This window comes from Cygnus atratus, chromosome Z (assembly GCF_013377495.2).
Source record: "Cygnus atratus isolate AKBS03 ecotype Queensland, Australia chromosome Z, CAtr_DNAZoo_HiC_assembly, whole genome shotgun sequence".
NCBI lineage: Eukaryota > Metazoa > Chordata > Aves > Anseriformes > Anatidae > Cygnus > Cygnus atratus.
Window position 1 is genome coordinate 27,922,985 of NC_066396.1, and position 22,330 is coordinate 27,945,314.

Consider the following 22,330-nt stretch of genomic DNA (forward strand, 5'->3'; position numbering starts at 1 on the left):
TTGTTAGAACGGTGTTCTTCAGCCCTCTCAGTTGAAATGCCTATTTAAGGAGGCCCTAATGTGAGCTTTAGCTCACACAGAAAGTTCTCTTGAGACAACCATGGAAAATTATCCTTAGATAAATTGAGTTTAATCCCTTCGGAATGAAAGATTTGTGTATATAATGCAGAATGCCATCAGATTTTAAGCCAATGGGTACATTAAAAAAAAAAAAAAAGTTTCCACACAAATTTATCTTCTGTTAGCATTGCTAATTAGCATCAGGTGAAATATTCATTAGATACTTTGTATTGAGTATATAAACTCTCATGATCAGTTTAAGCCTATACTAAAATGACGGGTAAGATTAATTTATATACCTTGCTTTCCAGGAGGTACCAGTATACTGTCACATGAAATGTTACACCTAGAAACACTCCAATTGCAATAGGCAACCAGTCAACAATGTACAACCTCTTCTCAAATGTTATATTTTGCATATTATCCACAGAACACGGTGATTAAAAAGCACATAAAAGCATGGTTCATCAGGGCCACATCCTAAGTCTTCTGTTTCTTTGCATGGCAAGAAAGTATGGTTGTCCTTTTCCTCCACTGCTAGGATTAGAAAATATTTATTATTAGTAGTATTAGTATTATTACTTGTATGCTTATGTCTTCCTGAGGGAGAAACAGCAAAGCCAAGTTGCAGTGAAAAATCTTCACTGAATGAATGGCATACATGACCTGGGACAAAAATAAAAAGTGACCTCTTGCCTGTTTTTCTGTGTAACAAGCTCCCAGTGTAATGAAGTCAATTTCCACTCCTAGATTTCTCTCTTCGTTCCAGCACCATCTTTTTTGAGAAGATTGTGGTTAAATTTCAGCCAAATTGAACAGGATTGTTATTGCCTTAGTTGATACAGACTTAATGTGGTAGACCCCTAAGAAGGAGTGTGCCAAAGGACGCACAGCCTACCTGAGTCGCCAATTAGCTGCTAGTTCAGATCAGCCACTGCTGTAAACAGTGAGTAACAAAGCTGGCCTCTGGTGCCTTAAGGACTAATTATAAACTTAAAAGAACAGGCAGTTCCACTGGCAGCAAGAGAAGAACTTCTAAGCAAGATTCCCATATTTGCTAGTTAAAGATCTGGATTGCTGCCCAAAAATCTGTGTGTTTGTGTGTGGGAGTGGAGGAGAGGGGTAGGTATTTGATAGCTTTTTCTGTTCCAGAATTTTTGGTTCTGTGTTTTTCAGTTGTAACTAGAGAAGTTGCATGTTGAAGGCTCAGAAAAAGAACAAAAGCTAGCTGAGAAGCTTCTGCACTGGCAACAGATGGAAGGGATTACTTCTCAGGGTAGCTAAGGATTAATATTTTACCTGTTAAGCCAAACTTTTCACTGTTTTACTTCATGATTCTCCCATCTATATACATTTCCATGCAAATGTTCCTCCATCCTTGGATCTTGTTCTTATAGTCCCTTTTTATTTCATTTTTTTTCATCTTTTCTTGATGTTATATTATGTTGGCAGCTCTTGCAGAAGGCAACTCACCGTTCCTCAGAATCTGCTGAAAGAGATTGTCAGGGTGTTAAAATTTTCTTTTCATACCCCAATCTAGTACATAATGTTTAATTTTATTTGGATAACTGGACTGGTAGGTGTATGAAGCATACTTTTAAGATTTTTTTTTCCTATTACATACCTTCTGTTTTCCAGTTAATAGATGATCTTTAAAACTATTCTCTTTATGTTTTCTTTTCTCTGTAAATCCCTCATTCTGTGTTCAAGATTTCGTATGATATCTGTACTAGCAAAATCCTTATTGTCTCTTCTTTTAAACGTGTTTCAAAGAACTACAGAACTAGCTCCTTGCATTATGTGTATTCATATCATTTTAATTATAGAACTTACCAGTGTTCAACCACAGTATTACATGTTAGAGAGAGAAAGTAAATGACAATGTTACCTTCCTTTCCCGATACCTCATCTAGGCCCAAGCACTACCCCAAACTTCCAGGTCCACAAACCTGCAATGAGCTCTCTACTGAGACACATCTCAGAATTTGACCTACGAGTTAGATTTAATTTTAAAAACCCACAGATACAGTCTGTTACATCAGTTGCAGTATTGGTTTAATATATTATACAAACTGTACACTTTGCATTGGATAGTATTTTTGCAATGAACAGTTGAATGTTTCAACTTTTTTTCAGCAATTCAGGAGAATTGCTGGAGGATTGTATCGATGAGTGACGCAGACGCTGTCAAAATTCTGATTAAGCAGAACAGCACTGGTATATTTTTTTGGCTATCTTGTGTCATATTTGGGTGGTTCAGAAAGTCTGGTGAGCTCCAGCTTTTTCAAGATTTGCACCAAGGAATACTGCATCATCATTCATGAAGGGCCACATCAATACAGAGTGAAGCAATGAATTCCAACTGACATTATTTTGCTCCAACCCTGTGGAGCAACCAAGGATCTAAAAAACCCAGGAAAGCCTTAGGCTGCAATCATCTCCCATCTTTCTCTAGGTTTATACTGTCTTGCAACATAACATGGGAGCACTGACTGACTGTGAATTCCACCATGACTTTTGTGGAAAAAAAAACTCCTCCAAATCTACATTTTTATTTTTCAGGCAGCTTTCTCCTTAAAAAAAAAAAAAATGCAGAGGGACTGGTACCAAAATGATAGCTCTGTAGAGCTGTTAGAGATGCAGCAGCTGTTAATGCTGCTGGTGCCACTTCTGCTCTGTGAAAGGCTTGCAGCTGCCCAGCTGTTGCCTCTTGTTAGTTCTTGGTAGTATTCACTACAGTGCCGGTGTGCTCTCATCACCGTAGCATCACCAGATAGTTTCCTCCAGTGTCCCATTGCCTTCGAAGTGGGAACATTTTTCCCAATTGCTTATTAAATATTTTGTATTTTAGTTTAAGAAGATTGCTTTTTTCCATTTATGGACATGAATTGCTCACTGTTTTCTTTATGGATTGCTATCTTTAACATAGTTGGGGACAACTGCTCTGTCTCCCCTCACTCATCTCTTTTGGAATCTGGACACCACTTTTTTCAGTCTTACCAGGTGGATCAAAATGTCGAGTATTCTCACTGCTTTCCTTTGGAGCCTTTTCAATGTGATTGCATATTCCTCTGTGGTATTCTTAGTGTGTACATCAGCTTTAACACTGTCATTGGCTTAAATAAATAGAAATAAATTCCCCTTTTTTCTGCACTTATAGTACTCTGTTAATAAGCGGCCTGGTCTTCTCTCTCAGATTGTCTGCAGCGTGGTTATTTATTTAGACAGTGCATCTCCCTTTTTGTATTTCTGCGTTTGATGGGCTTTCTTCTTCCTACATTTAGGGTTTTACATTTATTTTTATTGAATTTAATTGTGCTGATTTAGATGGTTTCTAAATGTGAGATCATGTTAAGTATAGCCCTCTTTTTCAGTACTCCCAATTTCTTCCAGTCTGATGTCATCCACAAATTTCATTACTACGTCATCTATACCATCATCAGTGTTCTTAAATAAAATGCTAGGCTGGAGCTAGGCTGAAGAAAAATTACCTTACTCACTTACAGTACATTGTTTGAAATCTGTTCACAATCTTCTTCTAAACTTTTCATGACTACACCTTGAATAAGTGTGGGGGTATTTTTTGTTTGTTTGTTTTTGTTTGTTTGTTTTTAACCAAGTTTGGAAACAGTTGTGTTGATTCCATCTAGACATTATCTCTTTAATTTGCTTAAGGGAATGCCATGAGGGATACTAACAAGAGCCTTACTGAAACCAGTTAACTCTCAGAGAAAAGTATTATAAATCTTTACGTGACTGCCATTTGATAAATCCATAATCATCATTATCTAATTTTTCTTTTCTATACCAATAAGTCACAAACTTTTCAGACCTTGGGGTACTAAACAACTTTTAGTTGCTCACTGTGCAATTCATCATCAGGCTAATAATAAAAAGGCATTGCTTTGGTGATTAATGATTAAAATTGATTTCATGGCCTGTGCTTCAATTGGAGGTTACAGTTTGGGACCTGGACCAGTTCCAGCTGGTCATCAGTTGATTGCCCAATAATTTGCTTTGCTATCTCTTTGAGTGTCAGAGACAAGCTGACTGATCCGTGATTGTTTGAGTCCTCCCTAAAACGGAGAACTCAAATAATCATGAAGGGCCTCTGGAATGGCCATCTGTTCCCAGCTTGGTACTCAGGTTTTCAAAACTCTCCATGACAATCTCTGACTGTAGCACCCACCTTTTCTCCATGTTGGGTAGCTGACTTGTACTTTGGGTTTGATGGCTCTTAGCAGCTGTGTCTTTCCTCTACTTATTCCCATTAGATGCCAACCATTTCTGAGTCAGTTCAAACCAACATGCTGTCTTCTGTAACTATAACTCTATTTCTTCTCTCATTCTTCCTTCAGAGATAAGAAAAATGTGAAATCAATCAATTAAACTACTCTTAAACCTTTTGAAATTCACCTTTATAGATTATGGGCTTATTCTTCAGTTGAAGCAATTTATTTTGCAAATTCTTTCTTTTGCGTACTGGGGAGCCTCTGGAACTAATTTTGAGAAACTTGTTTCCTTTCAGTTAGCTGGGTTTGCACAGGCTTTTACCAGACAGCAAATTAGCCCCCATGTCCACATGCATGCTTCCTCTTTTGTGGATGAAAGTTCATACCATTTCCTTTTCAAAAATGACCCCATATCTGGTGTAATTTTTACCTTTTTTTTTTTTTTCCTTCCCCTAGCAGCAGCTTCTGCAATACACTGTAACACAGGTTTATGAATACATCTGCTCCTAGACTTTTATTTATATCAGTAACAGGTATTTCCGCACGGGATAGAAACTGACTTACTCTGTTCAAAGGAAAATCATAATTTTTAATAATCTGAGGTTTATTTTATGCTTTGTTACACACATTCATGATTAGAGATTGTCTGTAGTGGGAAGATGAAAAAAAAAAAAAAAAAAGAAAAGAAACCTTGATATACAAACAGGTTTGCTTTTCAAAATAGGGCAATAATAATGAGGAAATCTGCAGACTTCCTTACTCTCCCTCCATGGCTTCTTTCTTGTATAATTATTGAATCACCTTTAAAAAAAAAAAAAAAATTTTGTCCTTCCTGAGATTTGGGATATCAGTATTGACAAGGAATTTCTCTTCCAAATGGATTCCTTTTCTTTCTCTGTAACTCTGGCTTTGCTCTGTCTGCAGTTACTGCTGCCTTTAGAGTGTAGTCATGTCCCATTCATGCCAGGCCTTGACCTCCAAGCACTTACTCTTAGTTATGCATCTTATGCATCTATACTTTGGAAATAAGGCCAAAAAATTGAATACCTTCTGTTAGATGCCTGTCCCTTAACAAGAGTAGAACTGCATTCAGCAGAATTTGGTTTTTGTCATACGTGTGAACAACAGCAGTAGCCAGAAACTACATGTGGCAGAATATGTCAAGCAGTCATGGAAAGAAGGTGCACACGAAATAAGGAGACTGTAGCATCTGGTAGTTTGAAGACACCTACCAATGCTCGCTGGAGTTGGAAGAGAGTCTCATATAGAAGAGAAGGTCTTCTTGCCTCTGTGTTTTCCTGTCTTAGTGTTGGTTGTCCTGGTGGGCTGGCTGCCAGAAGGCTTTTGTTCAGATTTGGGATCTGCTTAATTGCCTCTTCTTCTTTTGAAAATCTTGTCCTGAATATTCATGGAGAAATATATTGTAAATGTTTTGTTATCACTTCATGTTTGATTAGTCTTAAATAATATTACATATTTACTGATTTATTTCCTTGAAGAATGAGCAAGCTGCTCTGTTTTGCACTCTGGGTACATGCAACTGTATTATCACTCTGGGATTTCCAAAGAACTCAGTACTGGCTTTTTGTTCCCATTGAAATCAACTAATTAGCACTAAAGTTGTCTTTTCCTCAAATGTTCATCTGACACAGTTCAGACTGTTTTTTAAATTCATGCTTGGGTTTCTCTTGTGTTGTTCAGAACAGACTACACTATTAGCATAACTCTGTGCTTACACTGTTCAATGAGCAGTCCTACTTTGATTTTATCCATTGGTCAATTACTAGTTCATTAAAATATATTCCTCTCTGATGTTCATTCTTCTTTCTTTGCTCTATTATTCTTTAATTTTTTTTTTACAGAAACAAATCTGCAGGTATCACTGCCACAGGTTGCAGTCATACTTCACTTAAGGGCAAGGTAATTCTTTCTTGCATAATCCTTCCCAGTTGCAAGGATACATAAGGATATAAATGTGTTGAAGGAGTGTCAGAATATTAATTACTTAGGACTGCAAATGTTTTTTGGAGATTTGTATGAATTACAAAACAAGAGGAGTCTAGAACATAATCAAAATATGTTTATAAACACTGGGACACAAGGCTAGATTGGATGAGGTCTAGGATTTGACATATGTATGTGTATAACTGTAATTATAAGGGTTTTCTCTGCTTAATTAAAGGTACTCCTCTGCAGAAATAAGAAAGCAATTTACTCTCCAACCAGGCTTTGCGCAGTTCTGTCAACGAAGTTTAAGCACACCTGGCTTTTCTACTCTTCATCTGGTAAGTTCTGGGTTTGTCTTCTATGTACAAGTTTGGTATCTTAAGCCATCTTTATTTCGCCTGTCTTCTGCCTCAAGCTGTTAAAAATGCTCCCTGGTAAGTTGAGGATATTACACACTTGAAAGAACTAGGAATGGTCCTTGGAGCCTGAAATAGACGGTCGTTCTACATACTACTGAGAATCAAAGTTAAATAGTTAGTGTTGGAATATATAACAGCCTTGCCTTGCCTTGCCAGAAATGTTGAACTCCACAACCAAGGAAATGCATTGTGTGGTGGCCACAGATGTTTTGCAAAAGGAGATCAACAAGAAAAAAGAAAAACAGAAAGGTGGAGGCTCAGCTAGCATGGCTTATTTCATAGTTCCCAGAGCTAGCAGCAGAGACAGCATGCCAGCCTGCCTTTCAGTGATGTTGAGTAAGCATGCTAAGTGAGAAATGCCAAAGTGTGCCCTGATTGGCATAGACCTAACTGAGTCAATGGTTATGTGGCTCCAAATTCAGCCTTCCACAGTTAATCCTCTTCCCCTCACCCAAAATCAGACCATATGACATCGCCCTTATGACAAAGGGAAAAAATACCAGATCTTCTTAATTGCCTTTCAGGAAGATGGGGATTCTGCAAACATGCTATGCCATTAAAAAAAAAAAAAAAAAAAAGGCTTTGGTACTTTTATTTTTTTTTTGGTGAGACTCAATAAGTAGGAGCAGAAAAAGTCTCTATGCACCAGTGATTGTGAAAAATGAAAAACACTAGATGTAAGCATTTACTTCCTGTGTGTCAGGGCCTCCCGCCACTACTCACTTCCTTAATCTGAAATGCTGTGGTGTGCTTTAACTTATTCGTTGTGGTTATTCCGACAGTGGAGGCTGGGTTCTCTTCTGCATGCATAAAGTTGCTTTTGCTCATAAGAAACTCGGTAACATTTCATTTCCTGGGTATTGCACCGTAGCTGCCATTTTGTGCGCTGTCACAATCTACATGCCTCTAGTCCATCCTCCTTAAAAAGGTATGTTTGTAGTAATGATTTGTGGCTGTTTTTTTTTGTTTGTTTGTTTGTTTTTGTAGAATGATTGTTTTGCACACTTCTGTAACGTGTGAATATGAGTGTAGGTTTCTGGATTGAAACAGTATCTCTCTTTGTTTTCTTTGATAATTTGCACAGTTAGGGAGACCATTACCCTCCACCTGTAGTTACCTTTTTCACCATCTTTTCCATTTGTATCTCATTCACAATAGTCAAAAGCACACAGTTCCATTAATTAAAGATTATTACTATCACTTCAGCTAGAAAAAGTTACAAGACATAATGAATTGTGATGTATTTGACTTGTTGGAATGACAAAGTGTGGTATCTGAAAGGAAATGCAATGCTTAATTGAAAATTAGATTGTAATAAGCAACATTATTTTGCATGCAAAACATTACATCTTCAGCAACTGAAAGGACATAATATGTTTATATATATATATATATAATTTAAACTGTGTTTTGCTTTAATCTTTTGCAAATTATTTTTTGTACAGTTTGCTAATATATATTTACGCATAAACACATACTGTTTTAACTACTAGCAGGACAGTACAGTAAATGGGCTTCAAGGATATTGTCCTAAGACTATTAATGAAAAGTCAATAGCTAATAAAGATTCCTGTTTACTCATAACTGTTGACCCAGTATGCTCAGTCAGTGTTAGGTTTTCCTTTTGGGTAAGAAGGGCAAAGAATGAGAAAAATTTTTCCAAAACTGATTTCAGAGAATTCAATAGATCATTTAAATGTACAGGCAGATGGGCAAGTTCTGACACTTCGCTCATGTAAAGACCACTATAGTTTCCCTACAAAAGAGGAATATGTGGGTTTTTGGGGCGTGTGCTCAATGGTCTCTACAGCATCATTTGCTATTTTTTACAAATGTTTAAAATGCTTTGCATCTCCTAGATGTTTTTACAGTATTTCTCCAAAATATGCTTCACTTTCTGTGATGTTTTTGGATTTTCGTTAGCTGACTAACTTCCTCACTTAAGTTTCCAGAACACTAATGAGCCTCCAATACTTGTAGTTATACCACTAACCATTTTTAACTCATCTTCTTATCTACAGTGACTGATGTGATGTGGCATGGTACGCGTGAGCCATTTTAGTTCAGAGCTACCCAGACCTTTGTTACTGCTGTGCACCTTTGTACTTTTCATAAGTTGCAGAATTCTTCATTGTCCTGTTGAGATAAAATTCCTGGGTACAACACTGTCACTTACAGAAGTAAATTCATACTCCGGTGAAAATCCAGCCAACTCCCATGAGAGTCTTCCATGAGTAGGTCTCAGTAATAATGAGTGAAAACTTCATGGTTTTGACCTGCAGATTTTATTTGTGGAGAAGAAGACAGAAATGCAAAGAGAATAGCTCGAGATTATACCCTGGATGAGACAATTGTCACAGTAACATTGCATAAACGGCAGTATTGTTATCAGGGACATCAGGTGCCTTATTTTCCCCACACCCCATCAACAGAACCGTAGAGATAGATTATCTTATCAAGTTTCAGACCCACTATTGTTGGAAGCTTCAGAAAGCAGTTGTATGAAATGTGTTTGGGCTAGCTGGTGCTATACAGTCCTTGTTCTTCACAGTCAAGGATGATTTGATATCTATTTTTTTGGCTAAAATTCTTCCTCCTAATAAATAAGGTATTTCAATGCTATTGTTTTAATGCTCTAGCTATATTTCATTGATATTACTGCACTTAGGTTTCCATGGCCTTTCTGGAACTCACAAAACATAAACCAGAGTTTTCTAAATCTGTACTTTTTAGAACTCTTAGTTACTTGTCAAGACAGTCAACAATATGAGATGCTGGTCTCTGCACACAACTAGACAGATATTTTATTTTCTACACATATACAATCTATTTTTATTGACCATACAGAAAGTGAAAATAAATGTCATTTTTATCTACAATTGGAAAGATATATTAAAAGTTATATATGAAGTTACATTTATGTGTAACAATTTTAGATATGATATCAAACAACATTTACTGCTTCTGTTTTTGAGACTAACCAAATAAAAAGAGCCAAACAGTTTCACAGCATGTACGAGTGGCAGAGCTTGCACTTTTTGAACTTTGTTGTGGATTGAATGTTCTGTGTAAGAATGGCTGATAAAATAAAATCAAATACTTCTGTTCTCTGTCGAGGTGCAATCCCACATGCCATAGAAATGGTGGTTACCTAAGGTTTTGTAATAATTACTTTAGTAGTTCCATGTAATATGTTGTATAGTTATTGTACTAACTGTTGAAAAATCCAATAAAATTAAAACTCAAGTAAAACTAAAATCCCAAACAATTTAAAACCAACAACATTCAGAGATGGAAAATAATTTCTTCCTATTTTGGATAAATCTTGCCCTCAATTTTGGAGCTGTAAGCACGTAGCATTTCTAATAGCCAGTACCCTTCAGGCACAACACCCCAACTGAGAGGCATCTTCATGATGGCTGCCATGGTGCTGGCACTTAGCTCAGTGTAACCTACCAGACTTACTGCCTTAGCCTTGTTATTGTTAGTGCCTTTCTCACACATGGTTCAGAGCCCATTGGCAGCTCCCTGCCAGCTGGCCACTGTCATGTTGGTTGCCTTGCCCTTGTTTCCTACTTTCCGATGCTTTTTCTATCACTCTGATGAACACCATAGACTGGACAGGAGGGACTGGGTGTGCTTCACAGGGATCCAGCAGAGTACATCTGAGGGAATCCAGAATGTACTTCAGACAGCACTACTCCTACCAGCATCTGTGAAAGCTTAAAAAGGAAAATAGGTGCAAATTTCTTTTTTTTGTTTTTGTTTTTGTTTTACATTAAAACTTTTCTTTCTTTGTTTCATCATTTCTTTTATAGCTACGTGTTTTGTTAGCAACTTTTCCTTGCATTCAATGCAATGGCACACTACATTAGGCTAGATAGCTCTTCCTTATTTTTAATAAAAATGGGATAATGACAAGAATTAAATAAGGAAGCTTAAGTTACACTATTATAAATACCTCTGTTACTAAAACAAAGTTATTTCTTTCTTTCTTTAGCCTTCCTTTTATGACGCAGTAGACCCACTAGATTTTGAAGGCTTCCTAATGATGCAGCTGAACAACTTGGACTCAGAACTGGCACATGAACTTGGTGATTTTCCTGAAGATGACTTGGATGTTGTCTTTACACCCAAAGAGTGCAGGACTTTACAACCTTCTATGCCAGAAGATGGGTAAGGAGACTTTTTCTCTCTCTGAAATGCTGCATGTTTAAAAATAGTTTTGAGCATAAAGATATTGGTCCAGACACCTCACTCTGCTATCCATCCAGCCATCATGTACTTGCTTAGCTTTAAACATCTGAACTTTGTCATTGATTCTGTTAGGCCTGTTGGCACAGTTAAAGTTATGCAAGAACTTAGACAACTTCCTGCTCTGGCTGGTAGCTGCAGATGGGAGGTAGGGGTAGACCAGGACAAAGAGGGAAGAAGGACAGGAGGGTAGTATGAAAAACAATTCTATAGCTGTGACTCTTGGAGGTGGAGGTTGATTTTGATCATGTAGTAACTGTAGGACCAAGCTTTTTTTCCTTTTTTTCTTTCCCACCAGCTACGTGTTACATGGCATTGACTAGATCACTAAGCATCTTTTTCTCAGTATCTTCTTTGCTTAATATTCAGAAGGTTTGGGGGAAGAAAAAAAATGTCAATTTCTAGTGTAGAAGTCAATTCTGGGCCCAGGTATATATTATTGAAATAATTAGGAAGCTTTCCACTATTTTCAATGGTTTTTAAATTATAATAGTTAGCATGAGTTGATACTAGTACTTATCTATCCTGGACATACTTATGGTGGTTTGATAAACAAGGAAGATGTGAGCAAAAGAATTTTTCAGAATGAGAAAAAGCACTGCCTTGGAGAATTTTCTAGTGTGGTTTAGGAGAGTCCTATGCACTGTATGCAAAATACTCTCCAAGGATTGTTTGGCCGTAAATGTTACTCTTGAGTAGAACCACAAAGGTGTAGCAAGGTTTGCAAGCAGCAAGAGCCAGATAAACCTGAATTCAGCACCAGTTTAGCCCCAAACTGTTGTGTTTGCAAAGATAGCTAACTGTGTAGGAGTGTTTGGGATGCAGCTTGGCTCCTTCCAGTGTATTCACGATATAACCATATGAACATGGTCTATGTTCTCTGCTGTGCTGAACCTGAGTGCTGAAGGCATGAACAGGCTTAGCTTATGGTGTCCTGGCTCAGGGCAGACCTGCATCCCCCTCTGCTCTTGCATGAGATGTAACAGCCTGTCCTAATTTATACCAGCTAGCTGTATGAGTTAGAGCCCTATACAACAACCGAATGCCTTCATTGCTTTCTGCTCAGCACACCAAATGTGATGAGGCTCAGTGGGATGACAATTCAGGTGATTTTCACTGTCTGTGGACTAGCTGAGTCCCCCTAGGTGGGTTCTCAGCCTGCATATTCCTTCCTGGCCTAATGTAACTCTCAGGAAGTTCAGAAGAGCAAAGGTGGTAGAGAAGGTATCACACTAATCATGCAGATCCTGAGCGCTCTTTGAATCATACAGATCCTATGAGATTTTGTAAAATTTGCACAAAATGTGATTTTGACTTAAAGTTGCACATGAAGTCACTCAGAAAATGTTCTAGTCTTTCTTATGAACTTGTTTTCTTGTAGCTGGGGAAAGAGAACAGGTATCAAAAGACAATATTTTGATGCTTGAAGTTCCCATTCAGTATAAAAATACACTACTAATAATACAGGAAGACAGGATTAAAATAGTAAAAAAAATCCAACTTAAGTATATTGTTATTCACAACAAGTGAGTAAGTGAAATTAAGTTTATTGTTATTAACAACTCAAGTTGTTATTCAACTTGATTTTAAAAGACAAAATGATTCCCATACACACATTTCCAGCACCGTCTCCCAATATAACTGTTATTTAAAACAGCAGTTATCTTTTTCCACCACAGTGGTATTAAAAGATACTTAAAGGCATCTGTGGCATAGCTTGGGGAGACAGTAGCAACAAATTTGTATCCAGCAGACGTTTTTATACAACAGCTCCCTGCTTAGCCATTTACACTGCCACTATGGATATTAACACTAAATGGAAAATCCTGGTCAAGGATGCATGGCATGTTAGGGAGCTGAGCGCTTGGGAAGGGCATACACTGGAAATCTGCGTGCAGGCAATGCAGCTTTTGGTATCTTCCTGTGCCGAAAGCAGGAAGCAGACACCACCAACCAGATGAGGTTAATGTGCTGGCTGCTGACAAAAGCATGTCCTTCTGATGCAGGAAGTCACCACGTGCTGCCTCAGCCCACTCGTGGCATGAGGTGGTCTCAACCCTGATGAGATGTTACCCAGCCTGGGCTGCATATCTATTTGAGCACTGGGTGGAAAGTGCTAACAATCAATTTTGGTACAGGTCACTACCTTTCTTCAGAATAGGGGTAGGGTAATTGTGCTACAACATCATGATAGCACATTCATCATCACTAACATTGACTATAGCGTATAATGTTTCAGTGTCAATCAGTATCCAGCCTCTCAGGCAGTACTGACAACTTTCTACGTTAGATGAGACATTTCAGAATCATAAAATCGTAAAGTATTTTCATATCTCACAGTTTTTTTGAGCTGTCTGATTAAATGCTTAGGGTCCATTTATGGAATTTTCTCCATTTCTATGAGAAAGAAAGTTATACCAAAGTCTTACAAAGAGACTATGTATTTGCAAGAGTACAGGAGCTGAGGCCTCTGGAAAAGTATCTCTATTGGAAAAACACAAAGATGGATACCTGGTACACTTTATTTTATTTTGCAGTACTTTATAGCAACACCAGTCTTATATTCGTGGCAAGTGGTTATCTCTGTTAAATGTATGTTTGTTAATTTATAAACACGGCAACGAAAACCTGCGTAAGGGTACTCATACAGTACACATATTCCTTAAACCTCAAACAATAGCTTAGCAATAAATAAACATACAGGAGAGAACTAATAGTGAGGCCTTTATCCGAACAGCATGTTTAGATAAATTTCTCTGTCCTTAAGGCATGACCTAGTTACTAAAATATTTACCATGTGTTGCTTTTTCCACAGGGTTGAACTGGATTCACATGTCAGAGATTGTGTTCAGACGTATATCCGGGACTGGCTGATTGTGAATAGAAAGTAAGCTACCTACAAGTAAATGAAGTAGAAAACATTTTGCATCCTATTTGACAGAGAGAAGATGCATGTTATTAGTAATTTTAAAAAATAATTTGAATCAGTGACTGAAGACCAGAACTGACTTCTCAGTAGTTTTGCTCTACTGTTTTGTTTGAGCCGATGGGCTAAATAATTTTGTACCTATTTCTTATATTCAGGTTCTCTAGGAATTAATCAGGAAGTAATTCACATCAAGTGTCTGTAATGATGATTTATCTAAATCAGGATTAATTCAGGATACATTCATTGTGCTTCCTTGCATTCTCAGGAGTCAATTAATTGGCAAGTATAACATACTTGGTGGAATATTATCTTCAGAGAAACAAAGCTTAGTTCTTGAATGCCTGGTGGTTAAAATTTCAATGTCATAAATTCGTGAACAAATTACAAATGAACCAATTCAAATATATTCCAATTTTATTCCTCAACCGTGTGGTCCAAGTGGGTGTCAGGTCAATCCCTTGCTTTGAGGATACCTAATACCTTTCTAATCTGATTCACCTCCATTTTAAAGCAGTATCTTAGTAGTAAGTAGTAGTAGCTGTTACCACGGTTGTCCTAAAACTTTACTCATCTAAAAATTGCAGCCATTTTCCAGGTCCCAGCCTAAACATTTTCATAGCCATGTGTGCCACTTCTTCTTAGGCCAATGCTGTTTCTTCTCTCCTTACTCTTTAGCCTCTTTGCACACTGAGGGACAGCAATCATATCCTACCCCAGCTTTTAAACTGATGGGCTAAACAAGCCAAGCTTTTTTAATCTCTTCTCCTACTGTAATAGCTTTGGTGTCTACTCAGTGTTTATGTGGTGAGTAATTGTTCTTTCATCGTGACCTCTCATCCCTTCTTTTTCTCCTTTTATCTGATGCTTGAAAAATCTTTTTTCTTTTCTTTCTTTTTTTTTTCTTTTTAAGTTTTGTGCATTTATGTAAGGACTATTGCAGTTTGAGTTTTGTCAGTTTTCACTCTACCCATTCATACCAGGCTTTTAATATACAGCTGTTAGCTGTCTAGTCTTCAGTCCTTTCAGGCTCTTTGATTACTATTGTACACTATTTACTTTGTACAGTTTGGGGCACCACAATACAAAAAGGACATAAAACTATTAGCAGGCATCCAATGGAGCACTATGAAGATAGTGGAGGGACTAGAGGACAAGATGTATGAGGAGCGGCTGAGATCCTCGGGTTTGCTCAGCCCAGAGCAGAGCAGGCTGAGGGGAGGCCTCATGGCGGCCTGCAGCTCCCTCACGAGGGGAGCGGAGGGGCAGGCGCTGAGCTCTGCTCTCTGGGGACAGCGACAGGACCCGAGGGAACGGCATGGAGCTGGGACAGGGGAGGGTCAGGTTGGGTGTTAGGGAAAGGTTCTGCACCCAGAGAGTGGTCGGGCACTGGGACAGGTTCCCCAGGGCAGTGGTCATGGCACCAGGCCTGTTGGAGTTCAAGGAGCATTTGGATAATGTTCTCAGACATGTGGTCAGATTGTTGGGTGGTCCTGTGTGGAGCCAGGAGTTGGACCTAATGATTCTTGTGGGTCCCTTCCAAATCAGGGTATTCTATGATTCTATATATAGTTTTTGTGATTATGTTTTGCAAATGCTGTAGATTTCCTGAAGATCCACAGCTGTCAAAACTTTCTGAATTTCTTGTCAGAAAACAGGAGATTTAAAGAATCACCATAAGCAGAAACAAGACAGATTTCTGCTCATGGCTAAATTTTCAGATGCTACCAGAACATGCCCCTGCACTGAAAATGCTATCATTTTATGAAAGGTCAAAACTATACACTGTACAATTGACAGTGCAGGGAAAGTGCATTTCCCTTTTTTATTACATTTGTTACTAAAATAACCAGGCTGTACTAATTTTGATTTATGCTAACTTGCTATTTCATAACACTAAAAGGAATGAGAACAGGGATAAATATGTGTGGACCACCTCTTTCCTCTACATGCCCTGAAAATTCTACATGATTTGATTTCTAATGGTGTGTGAAAAGGAAGTGTAGTCCTAGTACAAAAAAAAAAAAAAAGACAGTATTATGGGCTTTTCTGGCAGAGATTGGCAGTATTCATTGGATTATTAGTGATACATCCAAGAAAACTATTTTACATAGAATCCGGTGAAGGACTTCTGCATTTGGGGTCAGTGTAATTCAACACAGAGAACTGGATCTATGCATTACACTTTATTTTATTTTATTTTATTTTATTTATTTTAATTTTATTTTATTTTATGTCCGGTCCCATCCTTGTCCCTGTCCCGTCCTGTCCTGTCCTCCTCTCCTTTTTTTTCTTCTCTTATCCATTTTTATTTCAATTTCACATATTACATGTGAAGGGAACTTTCAGCACATGCTTGCTGTGCAGGAGAGCCCATCCCCAGATTCTTGGGGATGCAGTGTGTTAGTGGAGCTCTCTGCCTTCCCCAGCAGCCCCTCCTGTTCAGTTCCTCAGAAAGACCTTTCTGGGGCTCCAGTTTTCTGCAGCACTTCCTGTTCACCTCCTCATGTGCTCATGCCCTCTTCCTGAGGAGCAATGTGGCACTGGGCAGGCCAGCGTATTTGCTGTCATTGTGCTGTGCCCAGTCACCCAGCTACTGGTTTTACTGATGTGGGGGTATGTCAGCAACCATGCATTGTGGATCATCTACTGCTGGCCATAAAGGATTTGCATGGTTCAGTTTTGCCACCTGTGCGGGGAGGAAGCAGCTTCCGAGAGCTGTGAGGAGACTTCCTCCAGGGGTGCTTATGAAATTGGTTCAGTTCTCAGAAGTGATCCACAATGAGTCACCAGAAAGAAGCTGGCGGGTTTTGCAGGCTCACTACGTACACTGTGCAGAGCACAGTGCTCGTGCTTTCACACAGCACAGCTCTGAGTGCACTGTAAAGAGGCAGCATTGTCTCTGCACACAAATAGGAACTGAGCAGTCAAGTACATGCAGCAAACAATAAATAGCACATGGCTATTTTTGCTCTTATGTGTGCATGCAAAAATGTGAATGGAGCCAGAGAAATACACATGCATGAAAAGACTTTTGGGGTGTTTTATTGTCTCACTGTTTCAGGTGAGGCAAATTTGAATTCAGATGCTTTATTAAGTCTGAGCCCTCCCAAAGAGCTGACCTTTGAGGGCTAACAAAGTAAGCAATTAAAATTGCAAAGAACAAGGTAGCATAAAAGATGCTCCACTGTTGGGAAAACCAGTGGCTGCTATTGGGAGTCTCATGGTATGCTGGGGCACTATTCTGAAAACAGGTATGAGGAGGAAGCAAAGAAGTTAAGGGAGGAGAAAGTACTCATAGGAAGTTTTCCACTGTATTGAGAAAGTCTGAAAAGGATGTGGTTGTCAACTTGAGAGACAAAGATTTGTAGGACAGGGAGCTGAACTTACGGTCTGGAGAGCTGTGGATGATAGAAATGTGTGTGTGGCTTTCATCCATTCCTGGATGGGAAAGTTAAAGGCAGCAGAGTGAAAAAAGTTTGGCGGGTGGCACAAGGAGCAAAGACTGAGGAGGTCTCATAGTCCTGGTGCCTCTGAGCAGGAGGACATGTGCAATAGGGGCTAGGTGCAGCTGAGGGGTCTTTGTGGTTGTACTATGTCTGTACTGCCTTAACTTTCCCTGCAGCAGCCCATACAGTGCTGTGCTGTGTGCCTGTAGCTAGAACAGCACTGGTATCACACCAGTGTTGCGCCTACTGCTGAGCAGTGCTGGCACAGCACCCAGACTCCCTCCAAACCCCCCAGAGCTAGCAGGGAGTGGGCAAGGGGTGAGAAGGGGACATCACCAGGGCAGCTGACCTAAACCAACCAAAGGGATATTCCTTATCTTGTGGAGTCACACTCAGCAATAAAAGGTGGGAAAGGGAAGAAGAGGAGGGGGCTGTCGTTATGTCTGTCCTCCCAAACAACTGCTGCATGTATTGAGGCCCCACTTCCCAGGACGTGACTAAATATCATTTAATTTAATTATCTTTATCTCAGCTAGTGAGGATTTGGGTTGTTTTTGTTTTTGTTTTCCTCATCATATTTTCTGCACTCCTTCCTTTGAGGAGGGGCAATTGAAAGAGCAGTGTGGTGGAGTTTATTTGGCTATCAGTCTGAAAGCACCACAATGATTTTGGTATAGGCCAAGGTGAGGTGAGTTCCTGTGCATGTTGGTTTCTCCCTTCAGTTGTCCTTTATTTCTTTTCCTTGTCCTGCTTTTAGAATTCAGCCATTAATGTGACATGTCTGTTAAAAACAGAGTTTGCCTCCTGGTGAGTTTTAATTGCTACCATCCTTTTAAAAAGAAGTAAAATAAATTTCCAGGAATGCTTTATAGGAAGGGCATCTTCAGTGTAGCTTGTGCCTCAGAGGGAAAGTGTGATCTCAGGTAAGCAAATCTCTGCATTCATCATTGGAATGACACTAGAGGTAGTTAAAAATAAATCAACAAAACCTCTTATGGATGCTAAGGTGTCTCAAAACAAACTTGTGTTAAATTCCTGTCTTTCATTCTGGATGATTAATGCAGTTCCAAAACAAGGTCATAACCAAGGACAGATGGGGTTGTCTCTTTTATGACTTCAGTTTTCATTTGCACTGAACTGGTAAATGATTAAAATTCAAAAACAATTAAAATTAATACACATCAGATGATATAATTCAGTTAGTCTCAAAATATAATAAAAAGGTGTCTCCCTGATCAATAATTACGTATTGTGACATCTTTATGAAAGTACTGAGATATTTAGATGTTCCTTTGTAAGTACTATGGAAAGGAAAATGAACAGAGCAGGATACTGTAACTAAGGAGACTAATTCCAAAAAGGCTACCACAGAATTTAGCAGATTGTTCGAAAAGAATAAATAGTTTTATATACTTAATTTGCTTAATTACTTAATTTTTAGTTTTTATTTTTCTGTTTTGTTTTCCCTTAATTCCTTTTTTGATCCATCCTGACTTAATTGGGTTTCTCTCTGAAAGGAACCAAGGGAATTCAGATACTTGTAATCTGAAAAATAAGGGATCCCGAAAAGATTTTCACAAGCGTCTTCAGAAGCAAACATTTGAATCAGAAACTCTGGACTCCGGTGAAGCAAGCTTTCAGGTATCTTTTATATTCTCTAGAAAAAGTTATCAAATATAGTAGCCTCCCTCAGAAGAAGCCAAGGTGCAGCATACTGGGATCTCTGTAGCAGTTGGCTTGTCTTTATGAGGAGTTTCTGTAACCATTGCTTGTTGAGCATGGAGGTATCAGTTCACAGGCTGGTGTGGCTGTGTAACTCCCCCTGCCACCCCCTGATCAGGGAAGTGTGAGCAACAAAATAGGCTATGTGCTGTTGGAGGTCCCCCAGCCTGTTTGTTCTCAACATGGATATAGTCAGGCTTGGAGACCTGAAGAATTACAATGGCTCACCGCCTCAACTTGCTCTGCTTTGACTTCAGCAATGTCCACCTTGAAAATGGGAGGTGAACACCCCTTTTCTTTGTTCCCCTGCACGCGGAGAGGCACAAAGTGGAGGACAGTACTTGCCATCATCTCCCACTTGTTGGGCCTCCTGGCAGATGTGAAATTAAGGCAGCCTCTGAAAGATAGGCAAGAGAAACCTCATGATGTCCAAGCCACAGTGGGCTGTAGGAAGTTTTGCTGTGCCTTCATTTTCCAATAGACAGGGCCCAGACATGTGCCCATGCTCCACGAGGACACCTCCAGAACTGCCCCGGCCTCCTGTGACTTCGACCTGCGCAGCCTGCAGCCCGATCCCCGCCTGGAGAACCTGCTGCGGCATGTCAGCGCCGAGGAGTTTGAGAGGCAGAATGAGGAAGCCCGGCGAACCAACAGGCACGCTGAGCTCCTCGCCCTCTACCCATCCGTGGATGAGGTGAGCTCGGAGGACTTCCCGTGCACAAGCTGTGCTTTGCTGGGGTGGGGCATTCTCGGCGTGTTGATGGATGCCTGCTCCACATTCAAACATGGGGCTCCTGGCCTGGATCTCTGCCTCTTCTGCTTCTGCGTGTCTAGCTTGGGTAATAACACAGTGAAGGGACACCACCATGGGCTCCACAAGCTATTTTGTATGTGCATTCAAGAGGTTGTACCAGACTCATGGTGTTGCCTAAGGCCTTGCTACCCTCATTTAGTGTGGGTCAACAGTGTGGCCACATTCTGTTAAAATATTTGTGTCAGCACAAGTAACACATGCCTGGGAAACACACCAGATGACAGTCAGTAGTGTAGATATTTGGGAATGTATATCAATTTTCTTTCTGGCTGAAGAGGTGAAATGGTTGATGAGTGAGGGAATGTTGTTTGGTAGCAGCAGCAGCCAAGTTACATCATATAAAGCTGTTATGTAAGCATGCAAATTTACAATTACTTTAACAGTATATGAATAGAATAACTGTTTAATGACAGGAAGATGCAGTGGAGATACGACCAGTGCCAGATCGCCCAAAGGAACACTTGGGTAACAGGATTTTGGTAAAGCTGCAGTCTCTGAAGTAAGTATCCTTACATACTCCAGCTCTGGAAGGCCTCAGTTACAGCTCTCATTTACAGTTTCTTAATTTATCTGATTGTATTGCTACAGACCTGTTACACTGCATGTTTCCTGTTCAACAAGCATTTACATGCTTGCTTGTTCTTGCCATGTGTAATTTTGGCAGAAAACTGTTTCTATCCATATTTACAGAAGTCTTTATATTGTCATGGTCAAAAGGATTTGGAGATGATGCCAGGTATATATTATGAGTAAAACTAGATTGGTCTCTGTGCATGCTAGTGGACTTGATAAATAGAAAAAAAATCAAGAATGGTATGATCATTTTAACTGATATCTGAGACCAGCTTTCGGACCAATTTAGAAAATACATTGACAGCAATTTACTCCTTTTTTTTTTTTTTCCTCTTGAAATCATCTAATGAAAGGCACTATTAAAAAAAAAATCCTCCAAATTTTGGGAGAGCCACAATCTGGAACTAAATATTTTTCCTCACTTCTTAATGGAAATACCAGTGAAAATGTATGCCCAATTTTTTATTTTTTTTTGTTATGCAGAGTCTTAGGAGTAAAATTCTAATGAGTGTACTGCATGTCTTTCCTTAACAGATTTGATATAGAGATTGAACCTTTGTTTGCATGCATAGCTCTCTATGATATAAAAGAAAGAAAAAAGGTAAGTGTGCACTACAGCTTAAAAAAGGAATGGAATAATAATTGTTCATTCATTTACTTTTTTCAGATTAATTTCATTATTGTTTGAAAATTCTAGGACGTTTATCTTGTCTTGTTTCTTTTTTTTCAGTTGGCTTGGATTTTATCTCTTATTTATATCTTTTAACTCTAAAAGCTATTTAGAATAGCTTACAAAAAGTACACAACTTTTGCACATGTGCAGCCTGATCCAGGTTTCTTTTTATTCAAACTATCACATTTGCAATTGTTTATTCTGTAGTTCAAGTTACTTCTTTTGACTTATTAAAACAAAATTCAATGCTTTTTTACTTTGCAATACATTATAAGTCTTTTTCTTTTCAAGATCTCTGAAAATTTTCATTGTGACCTGAACCCTGATTCATTAAGAGGATTCTTGCGTTCTCATACACCCTCCATTGACCTGTCTACTCAGGCAAGATCAGCAGTATTTTCTGTCACTTATCCCTCATCGGATATATACCTAGTAATAAAGGTATGTTACAGTGCTACCTCAACAACATGCTTCCCGTTCCCAGCCGTGCCTATTGTCTGAGTTTGTGGAGTTGACAAATAGTTAACAAACGTAAGTTTCCCATAGCCGAGAGGAGGTATTCTGATAATTTTTAATCATACAAATGTAGGTATATCTCACTCCCAAGCTAAGAAGTTATATCAATACTCTGTGTTCTAGTTCTAGTAGGTAGAGTTTCCTCTCTCTTTGTTAAGAAAATTAAAAGTAAAGTGAAATAAGTCGTTTTTAATTTTTGAATAATATTGGGGGGTGAGAGGAAGAAGGGCCTTTGGTTTAGAACACTTTGCATTGTTTTGTATATTTAATTCTGAAACTAAGTTAGCCTGAACTGTTTCATTTGGAATGTGTTAATTTTCTTGATTTCAGTGAAAACTCAGTCATACTTGATGGACAGTGTAGTCACATACAAGTTTTCTGCTTTATAGCTAAACAGATGGAAAACTGGGAGAAGTTTCATTGTACATTAGTCCATAAAGACAGCTTTAAGAGTTATGTATTGTAAATTTAGGCTGGTTCTTTTGTATTGTTAGAGAAGCAATGTGTTAATTATGGTGACATTTTTCCTTTCTGAGTGTCTTATTTTATTGCTTTTTGTAGATAGAAAAAGTACTTCAGCAAGGAGAAATTGGAGACTGTGCAGAACCCTACATGGTTCTTAAAGAAAGTGAAGCTGGCAAGGTAAGTCAACAACCATGAAGAATGTTTAGATCAAAAAATGCACACACATGGAATAGGACAGAATCCAAAGAACAATGGGGAGGAAGTCAGTTGGTGCATCCAT

At 38.8% G+C, this 22,330-nt stretch overlaps 1 protein-coding gene across 1 annotated transcript in view; it reads left to right on the plus strand.

Annotated features, from left to right (window-relative positions):
- The window catches only part of DOCK8 (dedicator of cytokinesis 8), a 95,006-nt gene that overhangs the window by 10,685 nt on the left and 61,991 nt on the right, over window positions 1-22,330 (plus strand). The window contains exons 2-10 of the mRNA XM_050716416.1: window positions 6,475-6,577; window positions 10,659-10,834; window positions 13,728-13,799; window positions 18,805-18,928; window positions 19,491-19,703; window positions 20,237-20,322; window positions 20,931-20,997; window positions 21,361-21,510; window positions 22,147-22,227. Of these exons, the coding sequence (XP_050572373.1) occupies window positions 6,475-6,577; window positions 10,659-10,834; window positions 13,728-13,799; window positions 18,805-18,928; window positions 19,491-19,703; window positions 20,237-20,322; window positions 20,931-20,997; window positions 21,361-21,510; window positions 22,147-22,227 (1,072 nt within the window). The remainder of the gene's footprint in view (window positions 1-6,474; window positions 6,578-10,658; window positions 10,835-13,727; window positions 13,800-18,804; window positions 18,929-19,490; window positions 19,704-20,236; window positions 20,323-20,930; window positions 20,998-21,360; window positions 21,511-22,146; window positions 22,228-22,330) is intronic.